The sequence below is a fragment of the Melospiza georgiana genome, chromosome 4 (genome assembly GCF_028018845.1).
Source record: "Melospiza georgiana isolate bMelGeo1 chromosome 4, bMelGeo1.pri, whole genome shotgun sequence".
Taxonomy (NCBI): domain Eukaryota; kingdom Metazoa; phylum Chordata; class Aves; order Passeriformes; family Passerellidae; genus Melospiza; species Melospiza georgiana.
In genome coordinates this window covers 329,707-349,455 of record NC_080433.1, presented here as the reverse complement: position 1 = coordinate 349,455, position 19,749 = coordinate 329,707, and the positions used below count along the sequence as shown (strand labels likewise).

Genomic DNA, 19,749 nt, shown 5'->3' with positions numbered 1-19,749 from the left:
GCCTTTGGAAGAAGCTGGGAACGGCTCTGTGGTTTGGTTTCCTGACACCACCTTCCTTCCCATGGGCTGAGGGAAGCTGAAGCAGAGCACGAGTCAGCCTTTCCCATTGGGATACGCCTCCCAGGCACTCTCCTTGATGGAGGTTCTGCATCCCAGCTTCTCCATCCCTGTTCTCGGTCCCTTCCGTACAAATTCACCCACTGCAGGACCTGACTGTGCACACCCTCATCCAAACCCTCCCAGACTGCTAAACCATTTCCATATATCCTCTTTTCCCCACATTTCAAGCGCAGGTTTCCCATCCTCACAGAGGCTCCGGGACCTCCAGGGGCTGTTCTCATATCCCCCGTGTTTTGTCTCTTCCCAGACCATCCCAGCTCTCCCCCCAGGGGTGAAGCCGGTGTGGAGTCTGTGTCCAGGGCCCCGTGGTGGCTGTGGAGGGCGGAGGGGATCGATAATAGGCACACCAATAAAATTCCCTCTCCTTTGCCCAAATCCCGAGGCAATCCTCCCCGGAGCTTTGCTGGCCGGCGTGTGTGACAATGAGGCAAACGTGGCTGCAGCCAAAAAGCTGGCTAATAAATAACATGCGTTCCTAAATTCTGGGATTTGGAAGTGTCTGAAGGTCCTGCTAATAAATATCCAGCTGGGAAGTGTGTTAAAATCAGAATTTTTACCCAGTTTGGGATCTGCTGTCAGTGACAGCTGGGAGTGGGACAAGAGCATTGGGGAATGGAGATGTTGTCTGTCAGTGCTGTCTGAGCAGAGAAACCCCTAAATGTCCACAGTTTGGGCAAAATCAGCGGGATTGAGGGACTGGGGAGGTCGAGACAGGAAAACAGGAATTGGGAGGGGGCTTTGCCTTATGCTAAATACAGGCAGAGAAGAGGATTCAGCTGCAACTTGTCAATGGCTTTAAAAGACTGAAAACCTGGAAGAACTGAAAAAAGAAACAATGGGAATGGTGTGAGACGTGAAAAAAAGGGATTCGTGAGGGAATTGGATCTCGGAGGTCATTCAGCTCCTCTGGAAGGGGAGGAAAAGGGATTTCCATGAGCACTTCTGTAAGGAAATGCAATAAATCACTCCCAGAGCAGTGAGAGCTCGGGGCTCAGCTAACGTGAGAAAAGGCAGCTGTGCACTCAAAAGGTGGCTGGGTCAAGTGGGATTTGCTTCCCCAGGAATGGTCAGACGGGGCTGTGGGGGAAGAGGAGAATCGTCCCTGCCATGGGGAAAGCTGATGGAGGGCACAGAAAGAGCCTCAGGCTCCCCTCAGTCCTCTGGGCTCTGGTGGGCATTGTTGGGCCGCGGCCAGGACAGCGGGAGCTGCTCCGTGTTCTGGGACTGGGCACAAGTGCCCACCCCAGAGCCCCCCGGTGCCCAACTCCAAACCGTATTTCACTCAAAAAAAACCTCACATTTCAGCCTCCACAAGTGCCCACCCCAGAGCCTTCTGATGCCCAACTCCAAACTGTATTTTATTCAAAAACCCCTCACATTTCAGCCTCCACAAGTGCCCACCCCAGAGCCCCCCGGTGCCCAACTCCAAACCGTATTTCACTCAAAAAAACCCCTCACACTTCAACCTCCTAAGGCAGTTTTGTTCAAAACAAACCCCAACAAAATGACCCTCAAACTTTTTTTTTTTTAAGCCCATCGAAACCCCCTTAACTTACATTTTAATAAAAATTTAAACATTTCAACCTTTCTGAGCCGCCCTTTGTTCATAAAACCCTCTCAACCCCTGAGAGATATTTTATTAATGAGATAAGAATCTCATGCTTTCAGTGCGTGTTCCCCATATCTGGGCCCATTTTGCGCTCCAGACCGCGCGCTCCCAGCGCCGAGGGAGATTTAACGAGGGGAAAAACACGGCGGGCGGTTTTCCAAGGCATTCTGGGCTGCGCTTTTTCAGCCCGTGACTTCACTGCGGGGCCGCGTCCGCTGGCAGCGCTCCCGGCGAGGCTGGAATGATGGAATTATCTCACTGCCCGTAAATATCTGCGGCAGGCAGCCCGTGCCCGGCTCCCCGGGAGAGCGGAGCGCGGCCCCGGGATGCTCCCGCTGCCCTAATTTAGGCATTTCTGCGGGAGGATGAATCACGGCGCTGGAAGCCGTGGCTGCGGCGCGGCTGGTTTCCCCGCAGGGATGCCGTGGGGCTGGCTGTCCGCGCTGAGCTCAGCCCGGTGTGTCACGGAGCAGCGCGGGGAATAGAGCCTGACGCTGCTGGGAGCCGTGAGGCGGATCTGGGCCTGGGGACATTCCCTGCCGATGGGGTCACTCCTGTGCAGGCAGCCTGGGCACCGCGGCCGTGTATTGTATTTATAGCCGGGCCGTCACTGCGGACGCCGAGCCCGGGGTTATTTTGGGATGATGCGGTCATGGCTTGGGGCACGGCTGGAGTGTGCCTGGGAGCGTGGAGAGAGGGGCCCGAGCCTGTGCAGGGCAGGGAATCGGGGAACGGAGCCGGGCAGGGGCTGAGCCTGGAGCAGAGGAGGCTCAGGGGGCCCTTGTGGTGCTGCACAGGAGGGGACATGTGTGGTGCTGATGTCTTTGAGGTGGGGCTGAGCGCCTGCAGCGGGTTTGTCACAGAGCTCAGCCAGCCTAAGCCCTGAAACAACACGGGGCTGAGCTGATGGACTCTGGGGGAAGGTGCCAGGGCCAAGGGGGACACGTGGTAGGCTCCCCCTCCCCGGTACCTCAGCCATGGGGACGGGAAGAGGGAATGTGCAGCCGGGAGCTTTGGGAAAAAGCAGGCCCCTGAGACCCCGAGAGAGAAACCCTGCGGGCTGTGCCCCACTGGACACTCTGCCTTCACTCAAGCGAAGCTGCAGGACTGCTCTGTGTCCTCTGTGCCTGCTCTGTGTCCCCTCTGTGCCCGCTGTGTCCCCTCTGTGCCCGCTGTGTCCCCTCTGTGATGCTCTGTGCTTTGCACAGCGGATTTCCCTGCACTGTGGGGTCAGTGTAGGGTCGGTATCTGCCTCGGTGACCCCAGCAGGTCCAGCTCAGGGGGTCTCTGAGTGGGCACCTGTAACTGAGCCTGTGGCTCCATGGCAGCCCGGCCCTTCCACTGGGCCACGCTGACCAGCTGGGAAAGGCTGGGAGTGACCAGGAGTGACCAGGGGGCGACGAGGGTGATCAGGCAGTGACCAGGGGTGATCAGGCACTGACCAGGGGTGACCAGGGCTGGCCAGGGGGTGACCGGGGTGATCAGGAGTGACCAGGCAATGACCAGGCACTGACCAGGAGTGATCAGACAGTGACCAGGCAGTGACCAGGGGATGACCAGAGGTGATTAGACAGTAACCAGGGGGTGACCAGGGCTGGCCAGGGTGACCAGGCAGTGACCAGGGGTGATCAGGGCTGGCCAGGGGATGACCAGAGGTGATCAGACAGTAACCAGGGGGTGACCAGGGGTGACCAGACAGTAACCAAGCAGTGACCAGGCACTGACCAGGCACTGACCAGGAGTGACCAGACAGTGACCAGGCAGTGACCAGAGGTGATCAGACAGTAACCAGGGGGTGACCAGAGGTGGGTGACCAGACAGTAACCAAGCACTGACCAGGCACTGACCAGGAGCGATCAGACAGTGACCAGGGCGCTGATCAGACATGACCAGGGGTGCGCACTCGCCCCCGCCGCCGCAGTCCCTCCTCGGCTTTCCCGCCTTTCCCGCACACGTGACTCTGCCTTTCCCGCGCGCGCGTGCGCAGTGCGGCGCGGGGCGCCCCGGTGGGCGGGGCCGGCGGCCGGCGCGCGCCTGAGGACGTGGCGCTTTCCAGCCAATCAGTGCCCCCGTCCCCGGCGGGGTGGGCGGGGCCGGAGGGAGCGAGGCCGGAGGAGGGCGCGGGAGGCGGGGTGCGGGGTGGGGGCGGGCAGAGGGGCGGAGTGGCGGCAGAAGAGACCAATCGGAACGCGCATCGGAGCGATTGAGGAGGCGTGGCTCGCCCGTGATTGGTGGGCGGGGAGGGCGCGCGGGGGGCCGTGCGGCGTGGCGCGGCGCCGACTTCCGGTGCGCGGAGCGGCGGCGGCAGCGGCGGCGGCGGAGGGGACGGTGAGGGCCGGGAAGGGACCGGGATGGGTACCGCGGCCGGGGCCGGGGCCGGGGCCTGGGGCCGGGGAAGCGGCGGGAGCAGCTCTGCGGGGCCGCTGCGGTGTGGCGGTAACGCGGCGGCGGCGGCAGCGCCGGGCCCGGTCTCCATGGGAACGGGCGGGAGCGGCGGCGCCGCCGCGTCCGCGGCTCCTGCGGCCCGTCCCGCTGCGCGGTGCCGTGACCAGGCCCAGGGCGGGTGGGCTGGGCCGATCGGGACCGCCGGTCCCGGGGACGGAGCCCCGTCCGCATCTCTTGGCCAGGGCGGGACCGGCCCGCGGGAATCCATCGCCTGCCCCGGGCGTTATCCGTGGGGATAACGGGCTGTGGGACCCCCGGCATAACGGGCTGTGAGACCCCCGGGACACCGGGCTGCGGGACCCCCGGGGAAGGGGATGCGAGACCCCCGGGACACCGGGATAACGGGCCTTGGGACCCCCGGGACACCGGGATAACGGGCCGTGGGACCACCGGGACACTGGGCTGTGGGACCCCCGGGATAGCGGGCTGTGGCACCCCCGGTGCCGCCCCGCGCGGGGCTCTGGGCCCAGAAGGTGCCACCCCCGCCCCTGCTCCTCTCCCGCAGCTCTCGGTGCCCCCAGAACTCCGGGCCTGGTTTGGGGCAGGACCAGCCCGTTGTGGCTCCCGGTGTCTCCGCCACATCCGTCCCAAGGCTGGAGTTCCCCTCGCCCTCGCCGTGCCTGGGGGGGCACCCTGGGGTCCCAGTTAACTGTTCCTGCCTGCTCCAATGGGAGCCAGCCCCTGAAGCGCCACAGCAGGCTGATTCCCAAACCCTAACAAACTGTGTTGCCTGTGGGGGGGTTTATAGGATCCTGCTGGCCTCCCACATGGGAAATGTGTGTCCAGAGGGGCTTCTTCCCATCAGCTTCCTCTAAATGGCACCACGGTCCCAAGCCCAGTGCAGGATCCTGAATTCCTCTGTCAGTATCCTAGCAATCTGGATAATGGGAATTCTGGGTTTTTCCATCAATATTTCAGCAAACCCGCCTGAAACCCCGAGTTTCTCCATCAATATCCTTGCAGTCTCGAGGTCCTCCATCCGTATCCCACCCAGCCCTGCTGGAATCCCGAGTTCCTCCCCAGCTGAGGGTCTGGGCCCCCATTCTGACCCCCACATGGTTCCTGCTCCCCACTCCCTGCAGCCCACCCAGAGACCCTTTATCCATCAGGAAAGGGCCAAGGCCCCTTGTGAGGAGGGGGCTCTGCTTTCCCTCAGGCTGGGATCCCCGCAGGGAGTGCAGGCCCATCCCTTGGTCAGCAGGAGCTGCTGGTGCTGCCGGGTTTTCCTGGAGAATTCTTTGTGGATTACTGTGGTTTGTGGGTTTGGGTGTCTCTGCTCACCTTTCCTGGCACTGCCCAGAGCTGGGGTTGTCCCTCTCTGATCCCTTCCAAGTGCCTGCAGGCTCTGTGTGGACTCTGGCAGATAACATGGGGCTGTTTGACCCGCTGCAGGTCACGCTGTGCTCCAGGCTGGGATCTGGGCAGGCCCTGGCTGCTGGGACGTGCCCAGGGGAGCAGGAGTCAGCTCCTGGGGATGGAAATACCCAGAGGGAGCTCCACACACACCTGGCACTGGTTTTCCCTCATGGAAGCTGTCTCCTCCCCAGAAACACTAAAAAAGTGACTTTTACTCCTTGTAACCCAGTTCCCCTTGCCATGCCCCCTCCTCCCCCACTCCCAAGGAATTGAAGCTTGTGGATTTTCTGAATGGTCTGATAAATCCTCATTCAAAAACAGGAAGGAAAGGGCTTTTCCCCCCATGTCCTGCCACCACTGCCTTGGTTTGATGTGAGACCAGTCCCAGGTCGCTCCTGGTCATTGCTGGGTCACTCCCAGGGCAGAACTCCTTGGTGTGAGTTCAGGTTAAAGGGGATTTCAAACCACAGACTTTAGGAGATAGGGAATGGCAATACCTGGGTTTACATTTATGTTCAAGAGCTCTGGATGGGGGAGACCTGGATGTAAATTTAAAGGGCTAAGACAGGGAATATCTTGGGTTTAAATTTTTAGGTTAAAACAATAGGGATAGGAATATATTGAATTCAATTTACATTTAAGAGCTCTGGATGGGGAAGACCTGGATATAAATTTAAAGGGGTAAGATGGGGAATATCTTGAGTTTAAATTCAGGCTAAAGCACTTGGGATGAGGAATATATTGAATTAAATTTGCATTTCAGAGCTCTGGATAGTGACTATCTGGATTAAATTTAGAATGAAAGAGTTAAAACCCGGAGATATCTTGATTAAAATTTAAGGCTAAATACACCAGGATGATGGATACCTGGACTGAAATTTAAAGGGGTAAGGATGGGGAATATATTGAATTAAATTTACATTTAAGAGCTCTGGATGGGGAAGACCTGGATATAAATTTAAAGGGGTAAGGTTGGGGAATATATTGGGTTTAAATTTAGAAATTTAAAGGGGTAAGGATGGGGAATATATTGAATTAAATTTGCATTTCAGAGCTCTGGATAGTGACTATCTGATTAGATTTAGAATGAAAGAGTTAAAACCCAGAGATATCTTGATTAAAATTAAAGGCTGAATACACCCGGATGATGGATACCTGGACTGAAATTTAAAGAGATCAGGATGGGGAACACCTGGATCTGAGATGGGGTCTAAGCTGGGATCTCAGTGCCGAGCATGGGGAGCCCCTGAGTTCCTGCTGGGCTCTAAAGGGATGAGCCCCTGGATCCCTGTGCCCTCCATGGACGCCAGGCCCCTTTGGGTGGTTTGGCCAGGCAGGTCCCAGCGTGGGGATGGGTCCTGTGGGGGAGGATTCACCCACAGCGGGGCTGGGGGTGTGTGCACGTCCTTCGTTCCTCCATCTGCATCCACTTCCTTCCCTCCTTCCCCCCTTCCCCAGCCTGGATCCCTTCCCAGCCCAGCTGCCGCTCTGAGGGCTCTGGGAAACGGGACATGGCCCACGTGCACGGGGCTGGGAATGCCCTGTGCCCATAATCTGGGCTAATTAATCCCTGTGCCCCGATAAGCTGTGTTAATGAATGCCCGTGCCCTGATAATCCGTGTCAGTGAATCACTTTTGCCCAGATAACCCGTATCAGTTCATTACGGTGCCCTGATAATTAGGATCAGTTAATCAGTTTGACCTGAGAATATTCATCATTTTCCCCCATAATTTGCATTTATTAGTCATTTGTGCCCACACAAATCTGCACTAATTCTCCATTTTCCCAAATAATGTGCAGTAATTCCCCATTTTTTTCCCAGACAATCTGCATTAAATCATCATCTTTGCCCAGACAGTCCACATTTATCATTTCACCCAGATCATCTGGATTAATTAGTCATTTTTGCTCCCATAATCTGCATTATTATTAATCTGTTTTTTCCCCAGTAACACACCCTAACCCCCATTTCTCCCCAGATAATTTGCCCTAATCTCCAATTTTTCCAAGATAACCATCCCTAAACCCTATTCTTCCTAAACAACCCTTCCCACGGCAGTGTCCCTGTCCCAGTGTCCCTGTCCTGGTGTCCCTGTCCCATGGCAGTGTCCCTGTCCCACTGTGGTGTCCCTGTCCCCACGTCCCTGTCCCATGGTGGTGTTCTGGTCCCATCATGGTGTCCCTGTCCTGATCCCTGTCCCACGGCAGTGTCCCTGTCCCTGTGGTCCCTGTCCTGGTGTCCCTGTCCCATGGCGGTGTCTCTGTCCCATCGTGGTGTCCTTGTCCCATAGCAGTGTCCCATGGCAGTGTCCCTGTCCCACAGCGATGTCCCTGTCCTGCGGTCCCTGTCCCATGGCAGTGTCCCCTGTCCCACCATGGTGTCCCTGTCCCGGTGTCCCCATCCCATAGCAGTGTCCCTGTCCCACCATGGTGTCCCTGTCTCCACGACCCTGTCCCATGGTGGTGTTCCGGTCCCATCATGGTGTCCCTGTCCTGATCCCTGTCCCATGGCAGTGTCCCTGTCCCTGTGGTCCCTGTCCCACGCCGGTGTCCCTGTCCCACGTTGGTGTCCCTGTCCCACATTATTGTTCCAGTCCCTGTCCCACATTAGTGTCCCTGTCCCACGTTGGTGTCCCTGTCCCACATTATTGTCCCTGTCCCACGCTGGTGTCCCTGTTCCACATTATTGTCCCTGTCTCACATTAGTGTCCCTGTCCCACGTTGGTGTCCCTGTCCCACATTATTGTCCCTGTCCCACATTAGTGTCCCTGTCCCACATTACTGTCCCAGTCCCTGTCCCACGTTGGTGTCCCTGTCCCACATTAGTGTCCCTGTCCCACATTATTGTCCCTGTCCCACATTGGTGTCCCTGTCCCACATTACTGTCCCAGTCCCTGTCCCACGTTGGTGTCTCTGTCCCACATTAGTGTCCCTGTCCCACATTACTGTCCCAGTCCCTGTCCCACATTAGTGTCCTTGTCCCACATTAGTGTCCCTGTCCCACATTATTGTCCCAGTCCCTGTCCCACATTAGTGTCCTTGTCCCACATTAGTGTCCCTGTCCCACATTAGTGTCCGTGTCCCACGTGGGTGTCCCTGTCCCACATTAGTGTCCCTGTCCCACATTAGTGTCCCTGTCCCACATTAGTGTCCGTGTCCCCGCAGGCAGCCCCGGCACGATGCGGTTCCCGCGGCTCCTGCTGTGCGTGGCCGTGTGGGCGCTGTGCGGCTCGGCCAAGCCCACGGAGCGCAAGGAGCGCGTGGTGCGCGAGGCGCCGCTCAGCGCCCGCGAGCACGACGACGCCCAGAGCTTCGACTACGACCATGACGCCTTCCTGGGCGCCGACGAGGCCAAGAGCTTCGACCAGCTCACCCCGGAGGAGAGCAAGGAGCGCCTGGGGTAAGGACAGCACCGCGGCCCTGCCCGGAGCGGGGGGGCACGTGCGGGCACGCTCCCCCTGCGGGAACTCCCCAAAAAGCCACCCGGAGCCGTTTCTGTGCCCGGCATTCCCCAAACTCCAGAGCAGACAGGGGGCTGTGTGCTGTGCTGTGCTCGCTCCCTGTTCCCTGGGTGCCTCTGCAGCCCCTGGGATCACTGGTGTTTCTCAGCTGGAGGTTGGTTGGCAGTTGGGAAAACTGAGCCTGTATGGAGATTCCCCATCCAGTGTCTCCACTGGGACTCCAGGATGGCCGTGCCTGCCCTGGGATCCGGCTGTTCCTCCCCTGGGATCCGGCCATGCCTGCCCTGGGATCCAGCTGTTCCTCCCCTGGGATCTGGCCCGGGATGGTTCTGGGATTCGGCATTTCCTCCCCTGGGATCTGGCCGTTCCTCCCCAGGGATCTGGCCTGGGATGGTTCTGGGATCCGGCAAAGCTTCCCCTGGGATCTGGCCTGGGATGGTTCTGGGATCCTGCCGTTCCTCCCCAGGGATCCGGCCCGGGATGTTCTGGGATCCGCCTGGGCCGGGTGCCCCCGCAGCAGCTGCTGCCGCAGTTGTTCTGGGGCTCGGGCTGGCTCAAACCTGGGGCCTGCAGCCTGCAGCAGGGTGGGGGGCCTGGGGCACAGAGGCTCCCGGGGAGCTCGGGACATTGTCAGTCACCTTGGAACTGGGAGCCTTTGGCTGGGTTTTCATGGAATGGCTGGGTGGGAAGGGAGCTCAGAGCCCCTCCAGTGCCATGGCAGGGACACCTCCCACTGTGCCAGGCTGCTCCAGCCCCAGGGTCCAGCCTGGCCTTGGGCACTGCCAGGGATGCAGGGGCAGCCCCAGCTGCTCTGGGCACCCTGTGCCAGGGCCTGCCCACCCTCCCAGGCAGGAGTTCCTTCCCAAGATTCCACCTGAATCTCTCCTTTTTCAGTCAGACTTGATTTTTTCAGCCAAGCATCCCAACGTTGCTCTGCTGCTGGAGCAGCACCTACCACAGCCCATAGCGGATTTTGGGATGTTTTTTGGAAATGGTGCTCCCTGATGGAAAAGAAAACTCAGCCACGTGTGGGTGCTGGGGACACCTCCAAAATGAGCCAATTCCCACAGCGGGATGTGCAGGGCAGGGGCTGCCAGGTTCCATCCATCCCTATGGATTTTGCTGGCCTCTCCCCCAGCACTCCGTGAATTTCCTCCCTCCAGGGACAATTTAAACTGGAAAACCCCTTGATCCCTTGGAGCCAGGCCCTGGTTGCTCCATGAGTTCCAAAATACAGGATCCAGGAGGCGTTTTGCCTCCTTTTTTGCCTCCTGGCAGAGTCAGAGGGAGTGCCTCGATGCCCCTGGAGCAGCGTCAGAAGGGAGGGAAGCTGGGCCTCCCCCGGCCTCTGCCGATGCCAGGGCTGCGGTCCCAGAGCCCGTCACGCTCGTTCCCATTGTTCTGCCGAGTTACCCAGATCGCCTTTCCACGGGGGATTTACTGCCCCGCGCACAAACAGCCCAGGGCTGTCCGCGGGGCAGCTCCGGCCATCCCGAGCCCGGGGGCTCCAATAATCCCTTATCTCGATTATCTCGGGGGGTTCCGCGAGCTCTGTGCTGCAGCAGGGGCCGCTTTTCCTGCGGGAGCTCTGCCTCGGCTCCCTCCCCTCCTGCCCTGGGGCCGCGGCTTGGGAGCGCTGCCGGTGCCTGCCCCGGCCGGTCGCTGTGTCCGGGGCAGTGCTGGTCCCTGGCAGTGTGGGTCCCTTGTATCAGGCAGTGGGGACGGGGAGCAGCTGCCGCCCGGTGCCTGCCCCGGTGGTCGGTGTGTCCTGGAGCAGTGCCCATCCCTTGGAGCGGGCAGTGGGGACGGTGAGCAGCTGCTGCCCGGTGCCTGCCCCGGTCTGTGTGTCATGGAGCAGTGCCCATCCCTGGCAGTGTGGGTCCCTTGGGGCGGGCAGTGGGGACGGGGAGCAGCTGCCGCCCGGTGCCTGTCCCGGTGTGTCCTGGAGCAGTGCTGGTCCCTGGCAGTGTGGGTCCCTTGGAGCAGGCAGTGGGGACGGGGAGCAGCTGCCGCCCGGTGCCGGCCCCGGTCGGTGTGTCCGGGGCAGTGCTGGTCCCTGGCAGTATGGGTCCCTTGGAGCGGGCAGTGGGAACGGGGAGCAGCTGCCGCCCGGTGCCTGCCCCGGCCGGTCGCTGTGTCCGGGGCAGTGCCCATCCCTTGGGGCGAGCAGTGGGGACGGGGAGCAGCTGCCGCCCGGTGCCGGCCCCGGTCGGTCGCTGTGTCCTGGAGCAGTGCCCGTCCCTGGCAGTGTGGATCCCTTGGAGCAGGCAGTGGGGACGGGGAGCAGCTGCCGCCCGGTGCCTGCCCCGGTGGTCGGTGTGTCCTGGAGCAGTGCTGGTCCCTTGGAGCGGGCAGTGGGAACGGGAACGGGACCAGGAGCGGGCAGTGGGAACGGGGAGCAGCTGCCGCCCTCGCCAACATCTGCTGCCCGCCCTTGCCGGGGCAGGACGGGCCCTTGGCACGGTGGAAGGGTTTGGTGGCCGCTGCCCTGGGAAAGCAGCCGCGAGCAGCTGGTGCCAGCCCGGGGTGGGGAGGAGGTTTGGGAGCTTCCTGAGCACTGGAGAGGGTTTGGCTTCCCTGGGAAGCTGTTCCCTGATTAACCCCTTAGAAGCTGCCCTGGACAAACTGCCTGGCCATCAACCCCTGCCGGCTCTCGTCCTCCATTCCAGGGATTTTCCTCAATAAATCCCATGGATTGCCGGTGGTGTACCTTCTTGGGAGACGGAAACACAGAATTTTTTTTTCCCTGAAATAGGAAGGATTTAACAGATTTATTTGTGGTTTATATATTTACATGGACAAATGTTTAATATCCATGTGATACTTTACATAATTCTATGTAGAATTTTATAATATTGACTGACTTGTTATATATTTACACAGAAAATTTTGAATATTTATGTGACATTTTGCATATGTCTGTGTTTGATCAGAAATATTGGAAGGGATGCTTTGCACATTGATATATAAAATTCTGAAATATTTCTATAATATTTTACATATGTGTGCATAAATTTGGGCGCTATTGCTGAGCTATTTTTTATATTTACATATTTATTTTATATATTTCTCTTTAAAATCACTCAGGTCTCCAAGCCCTGCCCACTGCCCCCACTCTGGCCTCTCACTGTCAGAACTAAATTCCACATTTTCCCTTTGTTCATCCAGTCTCTCTCCAGCTTCTCATTGCCAGGAACATCCTTTGTGCCACAGAGGAGTTCCTGGTTTTCCTAGACCAAGGCAATTCTGAAACACGGAAACCTGGGTGTGAGCACGGGTGGCTCCAGTGCCCTGTTTTCCCTTTGCGTCAATATTTTTGGAATTTATACTCCTAGCAGTGATCTAAAATTTTAAATTCCGTGTTTTCCACCTGTCTAAAATTCCTCAAATACCTGGGTTGGAGCTCAGGATTCCTGACCTGTTTTCCGTTAAACCTTCATGTTAGAGTTAAAAACCAGGATCCTGCTTCACCAGACAAAGGATTTTGGGAGCGTTATCGGTGATTTTCGTCGGAGGAGCCCCAGAGCTGCCCAGCACAGAGCGGGAGCGCGCAGGGAGCGCGCGCTGCTGCGGATCCAGCAGCCCCCACCCCCCGGCTCCATCTGCCCCTGGATCCCGCATTCCTGCCGGCCTTTCCTACAGCTGCTGCTAAAAATAACGGAGGCACGCGGCTCCGGGGGCTCCGGAGGCTCCGCGGCTGCGGCTCCGGTGTCTGCCCGCCCGGCACCGGGGCTGCTCCCGCTCCTCCGGCACAGCCAGGCCTCCTCAGGCCTCCCCAGACCTCCCCGAACCTCCCCAAACTTCCCCAAACCTCCCCAAACTTCCCGGGTTTAGCAGAAATGTGCATCCCTGCTCTTTGCCCGGCACCAGCAAGGCGGGAGGACATACAGATGGAGCTTTCCTAAGGTTTAACAGGGAAGGTTTTCCCCTGAAACTCGTAATTCCTGAAGGAACCACAACCTGAGTGGTTTGAGAGTGGTCATGCTGGTGATTTCCATGTCTGAGCCAGTGTTTTTTTGTGTCCACAACAGAGTTTTGGCAGCTGACCTTGCTTTTCAGCAGCTAACACAAATGTTGGTTTTAACGATAAACTTTTCAAATGGTTGAATTTGCAAACTCCATAACCACCTTAAGCTTTCTCCTGGCATCACCAGGAGAGGCAGAGCTGATATTCCCATTTTTAATATAAACATGGTCCGTACTCATCACCTGCACCCTCTTGGTCAAAGGATGCATGGATGGGTCTTTCCCAGGGGCTTAAAAGGAAGCTTTTCCCCAAAATTCAGAATTTCTGAAGAAACCAAAACCTGAATGGTCCAAAAGTGGCCAAGCCAGGGATTTCCATGTCTGAGCTGAAGTTTTGGCAGCTGAACCATATGTTGGTTTTAAAGATAAACTCTCCAAATGGTTGAATTCCCAAATTCTGTAATGACCTCAACTTGCCCCCTCTGCCCCTTCCCATTCCCTCCCTGCTAACCTCTCATTTTTCTTAAACTTTTGCTGCATTTCTCTGTGTTTCCCACAGGAAGATTGTAGGGAAGATAGACGAGGATGGAGATGGGTTTGTGACAGTGGAGGAGCTGAAGGCCTGGATCAAGTTTGCCCAAAAGCGCTGGATTTACGAGGATGTGGAGCGCCAGTGGAAGGGCCACGACCTCAACGAGGACGGGCTTGTGTCCTGGGAGGAGTACAAAAATGCCACCTATGGGTATATCCTGGGTAGGTCCTGGCCCTTGGCATGGCCCTGTCCTGGAGCCAGCAGCTGGGATGTCCTGCTCTGCTTTGGGTCACCGAGGGTCGGTGGGGTGGAGGCAGATCAGGGTGGGCTTGTGGCATAGTGGTCAGTGGGGCTCATGGAGTGATGGTCAGTGGGTGTCAGGGATTGGGATGGGCTCGTGGAATGATGGTCAGTGGGTGGTTATGGGTCAGGATGGGCTCATGGAGTGATGGTCAGTGGGTGGTTATGGAGTGATGGTCAGTGGGTGGTCAGGGATCAGGATGGGCTCATGGAGTGATGGTCAGTGGGATGGATGCAGATCCAGATGGGGTTGTGGTGGAGGGAGAGTTTGGGGCCTGGATTAGGGAGGCCCAGAGAAAGTTGTGGTTGAGAGTGTGCCGTGGTGCTGGGCTGGCGTTTGGCTGACCTGAGATGGATTTGTCCCCTGGGTAAGCACAGGAATATGATGTAGGATGTGGCCTTGGTGTACATGGGGCCAGCTGGAGCAGATGTCCCCAGTATGTTACACTTAAAACCTCTAAAACTCTACAAATTGACCCCCTGGTGGCATTAGCAAAGAGAAATCCAAGGAAAAGAACCCAAAATACATGGAAATCTTCCCAACTGAAAGTTTACACACCCCACACGCTCCTTTTCCCCTCTGCAGCCACACTTGGGCATTATTAATGTCCCTGGTGACAAATGCAGCTCTGGGCTGAATCCAGGTGATTTTGGGATGAATGGCATGTGGGGAATGGGGGTTTCCAGCCCTTTGGAATTCCTGGCTTGTGGGGGAATTTGGGACCAGCAGGTGGAACCCACTGATCTGCAGCTGTGGAGCCACCTTGGTGTGTCCATTGTGTCCCTGCACCCCATAAACCACTAGCAGAGATTTCAGTTGCCTTCCCTTGTCCTGGGAGCAGTGTTAGACCCCAGATGTCAGGGATTTTGGGACAGGTGGTGGGCCAGCAGTGAGGCATGGCCTCAGACATCCCTGGGAGTGAGGGAAGCAGCAGCTCTTGTGGGGTTAAAACCTAAAACCGTCAAGCCCTGTGCCAGCTCTGGCCTCCAGCACTGTAGGCTGGCCCGGGTGGAGGAGCTGCAGCTCTGGAGTGTCGAATCCACTCTAATTTCCTAAATATTGCCAAAAATAGTCAAACTGCTCAGCGGGATGTGCGGAGGGGGAGCCGCTGCACGGGAGGCTCATCCATCTCCCTTGGGATCGGGGAGGATCTGGATTTGCTGTGCTGGTGGCCAGGGAGGGCCCTGTGACACCCCTGGGCTGGGGCAGCGCCTCCCAGAGCTCCCTTTGCCATGGGTTTCTGGGCTAATCTGCCTGTGTGGATCCAGCCTGGAAGGGGCAGAGAGGTCCTGGGAAGGGCTGAGCACTGTTTGAGGGGTCTGGGGTGGCCTTTCGGACCTGCAGGTGTTGGACAGGGAGGAGCGTGAGCATTCATGAGGAAAGGCCATGACGAGAGAGCCCTGCATGGACAGAGCCCCGCGATGAGCTGGAGGAGCAGATCCCCGCAGTCTGGCAGGGTGTGGGGGTGCCCAGCCCCAGCACGGCCCGTTCCAGGGCTGGAGCAGCCTCCGCTCCCGCTGCTCCCACATACTTGTGTCCTTACGGAGCGCCGGGAGGATCCTGCTCACGCTCTGGCTCCGGCTCCTCTCGGCAGCAATGACTTTTCCACAGCTCCTTGCTGCTCAAATGTTCCCTTCCCTGGCCAGAGTGGGGCTGGAATGCCTCTGGAAGTGCCTCCTCGGTGTTGACCCCTGCCAAGGGATGCGTGGGGCCAGGCATTGCCCTCGGCTGCTCTGGAGGGTCCAGAATGTGGTGTTTTGTCAGCAAAACGAGGTGCCGGGAGTGGTTTTATTAATTAATTAATTACACACCAGGATGAGTCACTGGGTGGCCCCCAGAAGTGTCACGGAGCAGTGTGGGGTTCTGCTGGGGGGAGTCCTGGGAAGCAGGGAATATCAAGTGATAAACGTCCAACAGCTTAGCATCTGAGACTGGCAATTCCTTTGAAACTCCCTTCAAAATCAAAATATCATCATCATCACCACTCCTGTTTTTGTTAATTCCTCAATCCCATGGTAGGATCCAAAACCAGGACACAAGATGTTGGGTTGAGTTTGTGGCTTTGCTGCCATACTCTGAGCAAAACCCTCTGGCTCTGTCTGCTTCCCCAAACCTCTCCCAGTCCAGGGACCAAGGCAGGCAGTAACTTTGGGGGCTTTGGGGGGGTTCAACCCTTTTTAACCCATCTGTCCCCCCACCACTCCCCCATCAAACCCATTAATTAGCGCAACAGCAATTAAGGAATTGTCTGTTAATGGCACTGGTCCTGAAAGTTTCCTTGTTTGGGGCTATGCTGCTTCTCAAGGCAAAACATTGGGAACAGAATGGGGATTTGGGGTTCATTCTGCACCCAGAGCTGCCTTAAAGTCAAAATCTTTGGATATTTAATGGATGCTCCAGAGTTCCTTGAATCCTGAGCCCCTTAATCCAGGGCTCCCCAAAGCGTGCCTTTTGTCCCAGGTAACAGAGCAGGGGCACAGGGGCTTTGGGACCTTGTTAGATGGGGTCTGGCTCTGGTTGAAGTTCAACAGAGCGTGGCAGTGTCCCCCAGGGTCCACATTCTCCAGGGCTGCTGGACACTGCTGTGTCCGTAAGTCCTGTCCTGCTGCTGGCAGGGCTGTGCCAAGCGGCCACGCGTGCCCCACGGTCCCACCCGGCCGCTGCCTGCTGGCCCTGCCACTGCCAGCAGCCAGCGAGATCCCCTTACACATTCTCCTCCCAAAATAGCTCCCGTTGAGCCTCTGGCCGAGCCGGCCAAAGCCCCCAGGGCCTGTCTTTTGGGGCCTCTCCCTGGGAATGTCATGGGCCCAGGGTTCCGCAGTGGGCGCGGCAGAGAAGGGCTGGCTGTGATTGAGCTTTGCTGGCAAAGCGTCAGGAGGTTAAGCTGAGAGCGAGGAAGTTGGGTTGAGTTTGAGGCTGGGTGGAGGATGTTGAGGTTGCATTGAGGAAGCTGAGGATGAGAAGGTTATGTTCGGGAGGTTGAATGGGGGAGCTTGAGGTTGGGTTGAGGTTGGACTGAGGACATGGAAGTTGTCTTGAGGTTGAAGTTGAGAGGAAGCTGAGGTTCGGTGGGGGAGGTTGAGATTGAGCTGAGGTTGAACTGAGGTTGAACTGAGACTGTTGAGCGGGTTGAGGCTGTGTTGGTGGTTACGGGTGCTCGCCCTGCCCAAAGTGACCCGGGTGCTCTCTGCTCCCCTCAGACGATCCGGACCCTGACGATGGCTTCAACTACAAGCAGATGATGGTGCGGGACGAGCGGCGCTTCAAGATGGCCGACAAGGACGGGGACCTGGCTGCCACCAAGGAGGAGTTCACGGCCTTCCTGCACCCCGAGGAGTACGACTACATGAAGGACATCGTCGTGCAGGTGGGGCCAGCGCAGAGGCGCTTGGGGGTTGGCACCGAGGGGCAGGAATTGCCTTGGGCCCGGCTCACGCTGGCACCTTCTTGCAGGAGACCATGGAGGACATTGACAAGAACGGCGATGGTTTCATTGACCTGGAGGAGTACATTGGTGAGACACTGGTGCTGCTGCTCCATGTCCTGTCCATGTCCCCTCAGTGTCCCTGTCCCCGGGGAGCCACTGCCACCGTGTCCTTCCCAGTCCTCCCCCTCACAGAATGTTCTTCTCTCTCTCAACTTCCACCCGCCCCTAGGCCTCCACCGAGGATTTTCGGGTGAAATCATCACCCAGGTGGTGCTTTGGGGTTTTGGGGATGGATTTAGGGAACTCAAGGCTTTGGGTCAGTCCTTGGGGTGGGGACGGGGCCGTGGGGCTGATGCTGATCCTGCTGTCCCCCAGGTGACATGTACAGCCAGGACGGTGATGCTGATGAGCCTGAGTGGGTGAAGACGGAGCGGGAGCAGTTCGTGGAGTTCCGGGACAAGAACCGGGACGGGAAGATGGACAAGGAGGAGACCAAGGATTGGATCCTGCCCTCGGACTACGACCACGCCGAGGCTGAGGCCCGGCACCTCGTCTACGAGTCCGACCAGGACAAGGTGGGCCAGCAGCTCTGGGGGGATTTGGGGAGCAGGAGGAGTGGGGAGACAGCGGGACGGGGAAACAGCGGGATGGGGACACAGCGGGATGGGGACACAGTGGGATGGGGACACAGCGGGATGGGAAAAGTGGGGAGATAGCGGGATGGGGAGCCGGTGGGACGGGGAAGTGGCGGGATGGGGAGATAGCGGGATGAGAGGAGTGGGGAGACAGCGGGACGGGGAAATAGCGGGATGGGGAGATGGGGCATAACGGCATGGGGACATAGCGGGACGTGGCGTTCCCTGCAGGACGGGAAGCTGACGCGGGAGGAGATCGTGGACAAGTCAGACCTGTTCGTGGGCAGCCAGGCCACGGACTTCGGGGAGGCGCTGGTGCGGCACGACGAGTTCTAGGCTCGAGCCGGCAGCGCTCGTGGGCTCCGTCCCTGGCCGAGGCCGCTGCTCCACGGAGAAACCCCATCCCGGCTCCCGGGGACAGGGTCGGGAAAGCCACACTCCCCCGGCACCTGGGGCTCGTCTCGGTGTGGGTTTTCCCCGGATTTTAACGACTTTTGGGTTATTTTTGTATGTTTTGGTTTTACCACGTGTGGGAACAGCTCCCCTGGCGCGGGGGCAGCGACGGGGCTGCCCGGGGCTGTGGGGCCCCGGGGGCCTGGGGGGACTGGGGAATTCACAGAGGGATTGCGATTGGAATTGCAGTTGGAATAAAAGTTAGAATTGGAATTGGAATTAAAGTTGAAATTGGAATTAAAATTGGAATTTGAATTGGGCTGAAATTTGAATTAAAAATGGAATTGGAATTGAACATTGAAATCAAAGTTAAAAATGGAAATTGAAATGGAATTGGAACCAAATAAGTGAAATTGGATTAAGTGGAAACAGTGATGTGAAATTGGAATGAAAAGTGAGCATTGAAAACCCCAAAGCCGTCAGAGCAGCCGCAGGGCCCAGGGGGTGACCTGGAGGTGACCCCAGGGAGGTTGGACCCTCCTCCCCTGTCGCTGCCCCCTGGGATCTGGGCGAGACCCCTCCCCCAGCCCCGCTCCAAGTGCCTTGAGTCCCCCAGACCCCTGGGGGAGGGCCTCATCCCACCCCGCTCTGGGACCATGCCCCAGGTTTTCTCTCTTTGTTGTTTGTTCCCCTGCAGCCACCAGAGCTGCGTGGAATCGGGCCCGGCCATCTCCAAATCCCCAGGTTTTCCCTTAAATCCTTTCCCAAAGGTTTCCAAGGGCTGACCGGATCCTCCCATCTCCTCCTCCTCTTTCTACTCCTCCTTTTCCTCCCCTCCCTAAATCCAGTGTAAGTGGGTCGGGAATAAGGCCCCATGCAGGGCTTGGGAATCTGGGGATGCTGGGGGTGATCTGGGAATGTCAGGGTTCGTTTGGGACACCAGGGGTGATTTGGGACAGCAGAAGAGATTTTTGGAAAGCCCCTGGTGCAGCCACCCAGCCCTGCTGCAGCCCCTCTCCTGACGTCCCCCGGCTCCCAGCCGCGAGGGTTTGGGACAACTCCAAACACGGATTTTCCGCCTCCTCCGGGTTTTCTCCTCGGGCTGATTGAAGGGATCCGGATCGGTTGGAACTCAATAAAGGTGTTCACCCCCCGACGGGCCGAGGGGGACGGACCCCAGTTCCCTGTGTCCCCCTGAACCGGGCTCTGGGGAAGCCCCTTGGGCTGAGCCCGGAGGGTTCGGGGAGGGGGGAACTGCTGGGGTTGTGGGGACACACGAGGCCTGTGGGAGTTCTGCCCCTGGCGCCTGGGGGGCTCAGCCCCACAGAGGGAATCCAGCCCCTTGGATGGGGGGGCTCAGTCCCACCCTCACCCCACACAGGGGGGGCCCAGCCCCAGCCCCATGGATGGGGGCCCTTGGGTCCCACCCCAGCCCCACAGATGGAGATGGGTGGCACCATCCCACCTCCCTGCCCTCCCTGTGTGTGAGGGGGACAGGGGAGC

The 19,749-nt window shown here is 58.1% G+C and overlaps 1 protein-coding gene across 1 annotated transcript; it reads left to right on the top strand.

Moving 5' to 3' along the window:
• Nucleotides 1-4,002: 4,002 nt before the first annotated feature.
• On the top strand, nt 4,003-19,425 carry CALU (calumenin). The gene is made up of 7 exons (XM_058023452.1): nt 4,003-4,057; nt 8,697-8,931; nt 13,518-13,711; nt 16,992-17,158; nt 17,245-17,305; nt 17,594-17,793; nt 18,085-19,425. The coding sequence occupies exons 2-7, from the start codon at nt 8,711-8,713 to the stop codon at nt 18,187-18,189; spliced, it is 948 nt and encodes a 315-aa protein (XP_057879435.1). The 5' UTR covers nt 4,003-4,057; nt 8,697-8,710; the 3' UTR covers nt 18,190-19,425.
• Nucleotides 19,426-19,749: the final 324 nt, after the last annotated feature.

Bases quoted from the DNA above. Each gene is read 5' to 3' on its own strand.
- CALU (XM_058023452.1), top strand. From the start codon at position 8,711: ATGCGGTTCCCGCGGCTCCTGCTGTGCGTGGCCGTGTGGGCGCTGTGC. The intron at 8,932-13,517 runs GTAAGGACAGCA...TGTTTCCCACAG, and splicing joins GAGAGCAAGGAGCGCCTGGG to GAAGATTGTAGGGAAGATAG. The intron at 13,712-16,991 runs GTAGGTCCTGGC...TGCTCCCCTCAG, and splicing joins CACCTATGGGTATATCCTGG to ACGATCCGGACCCTGACGAT.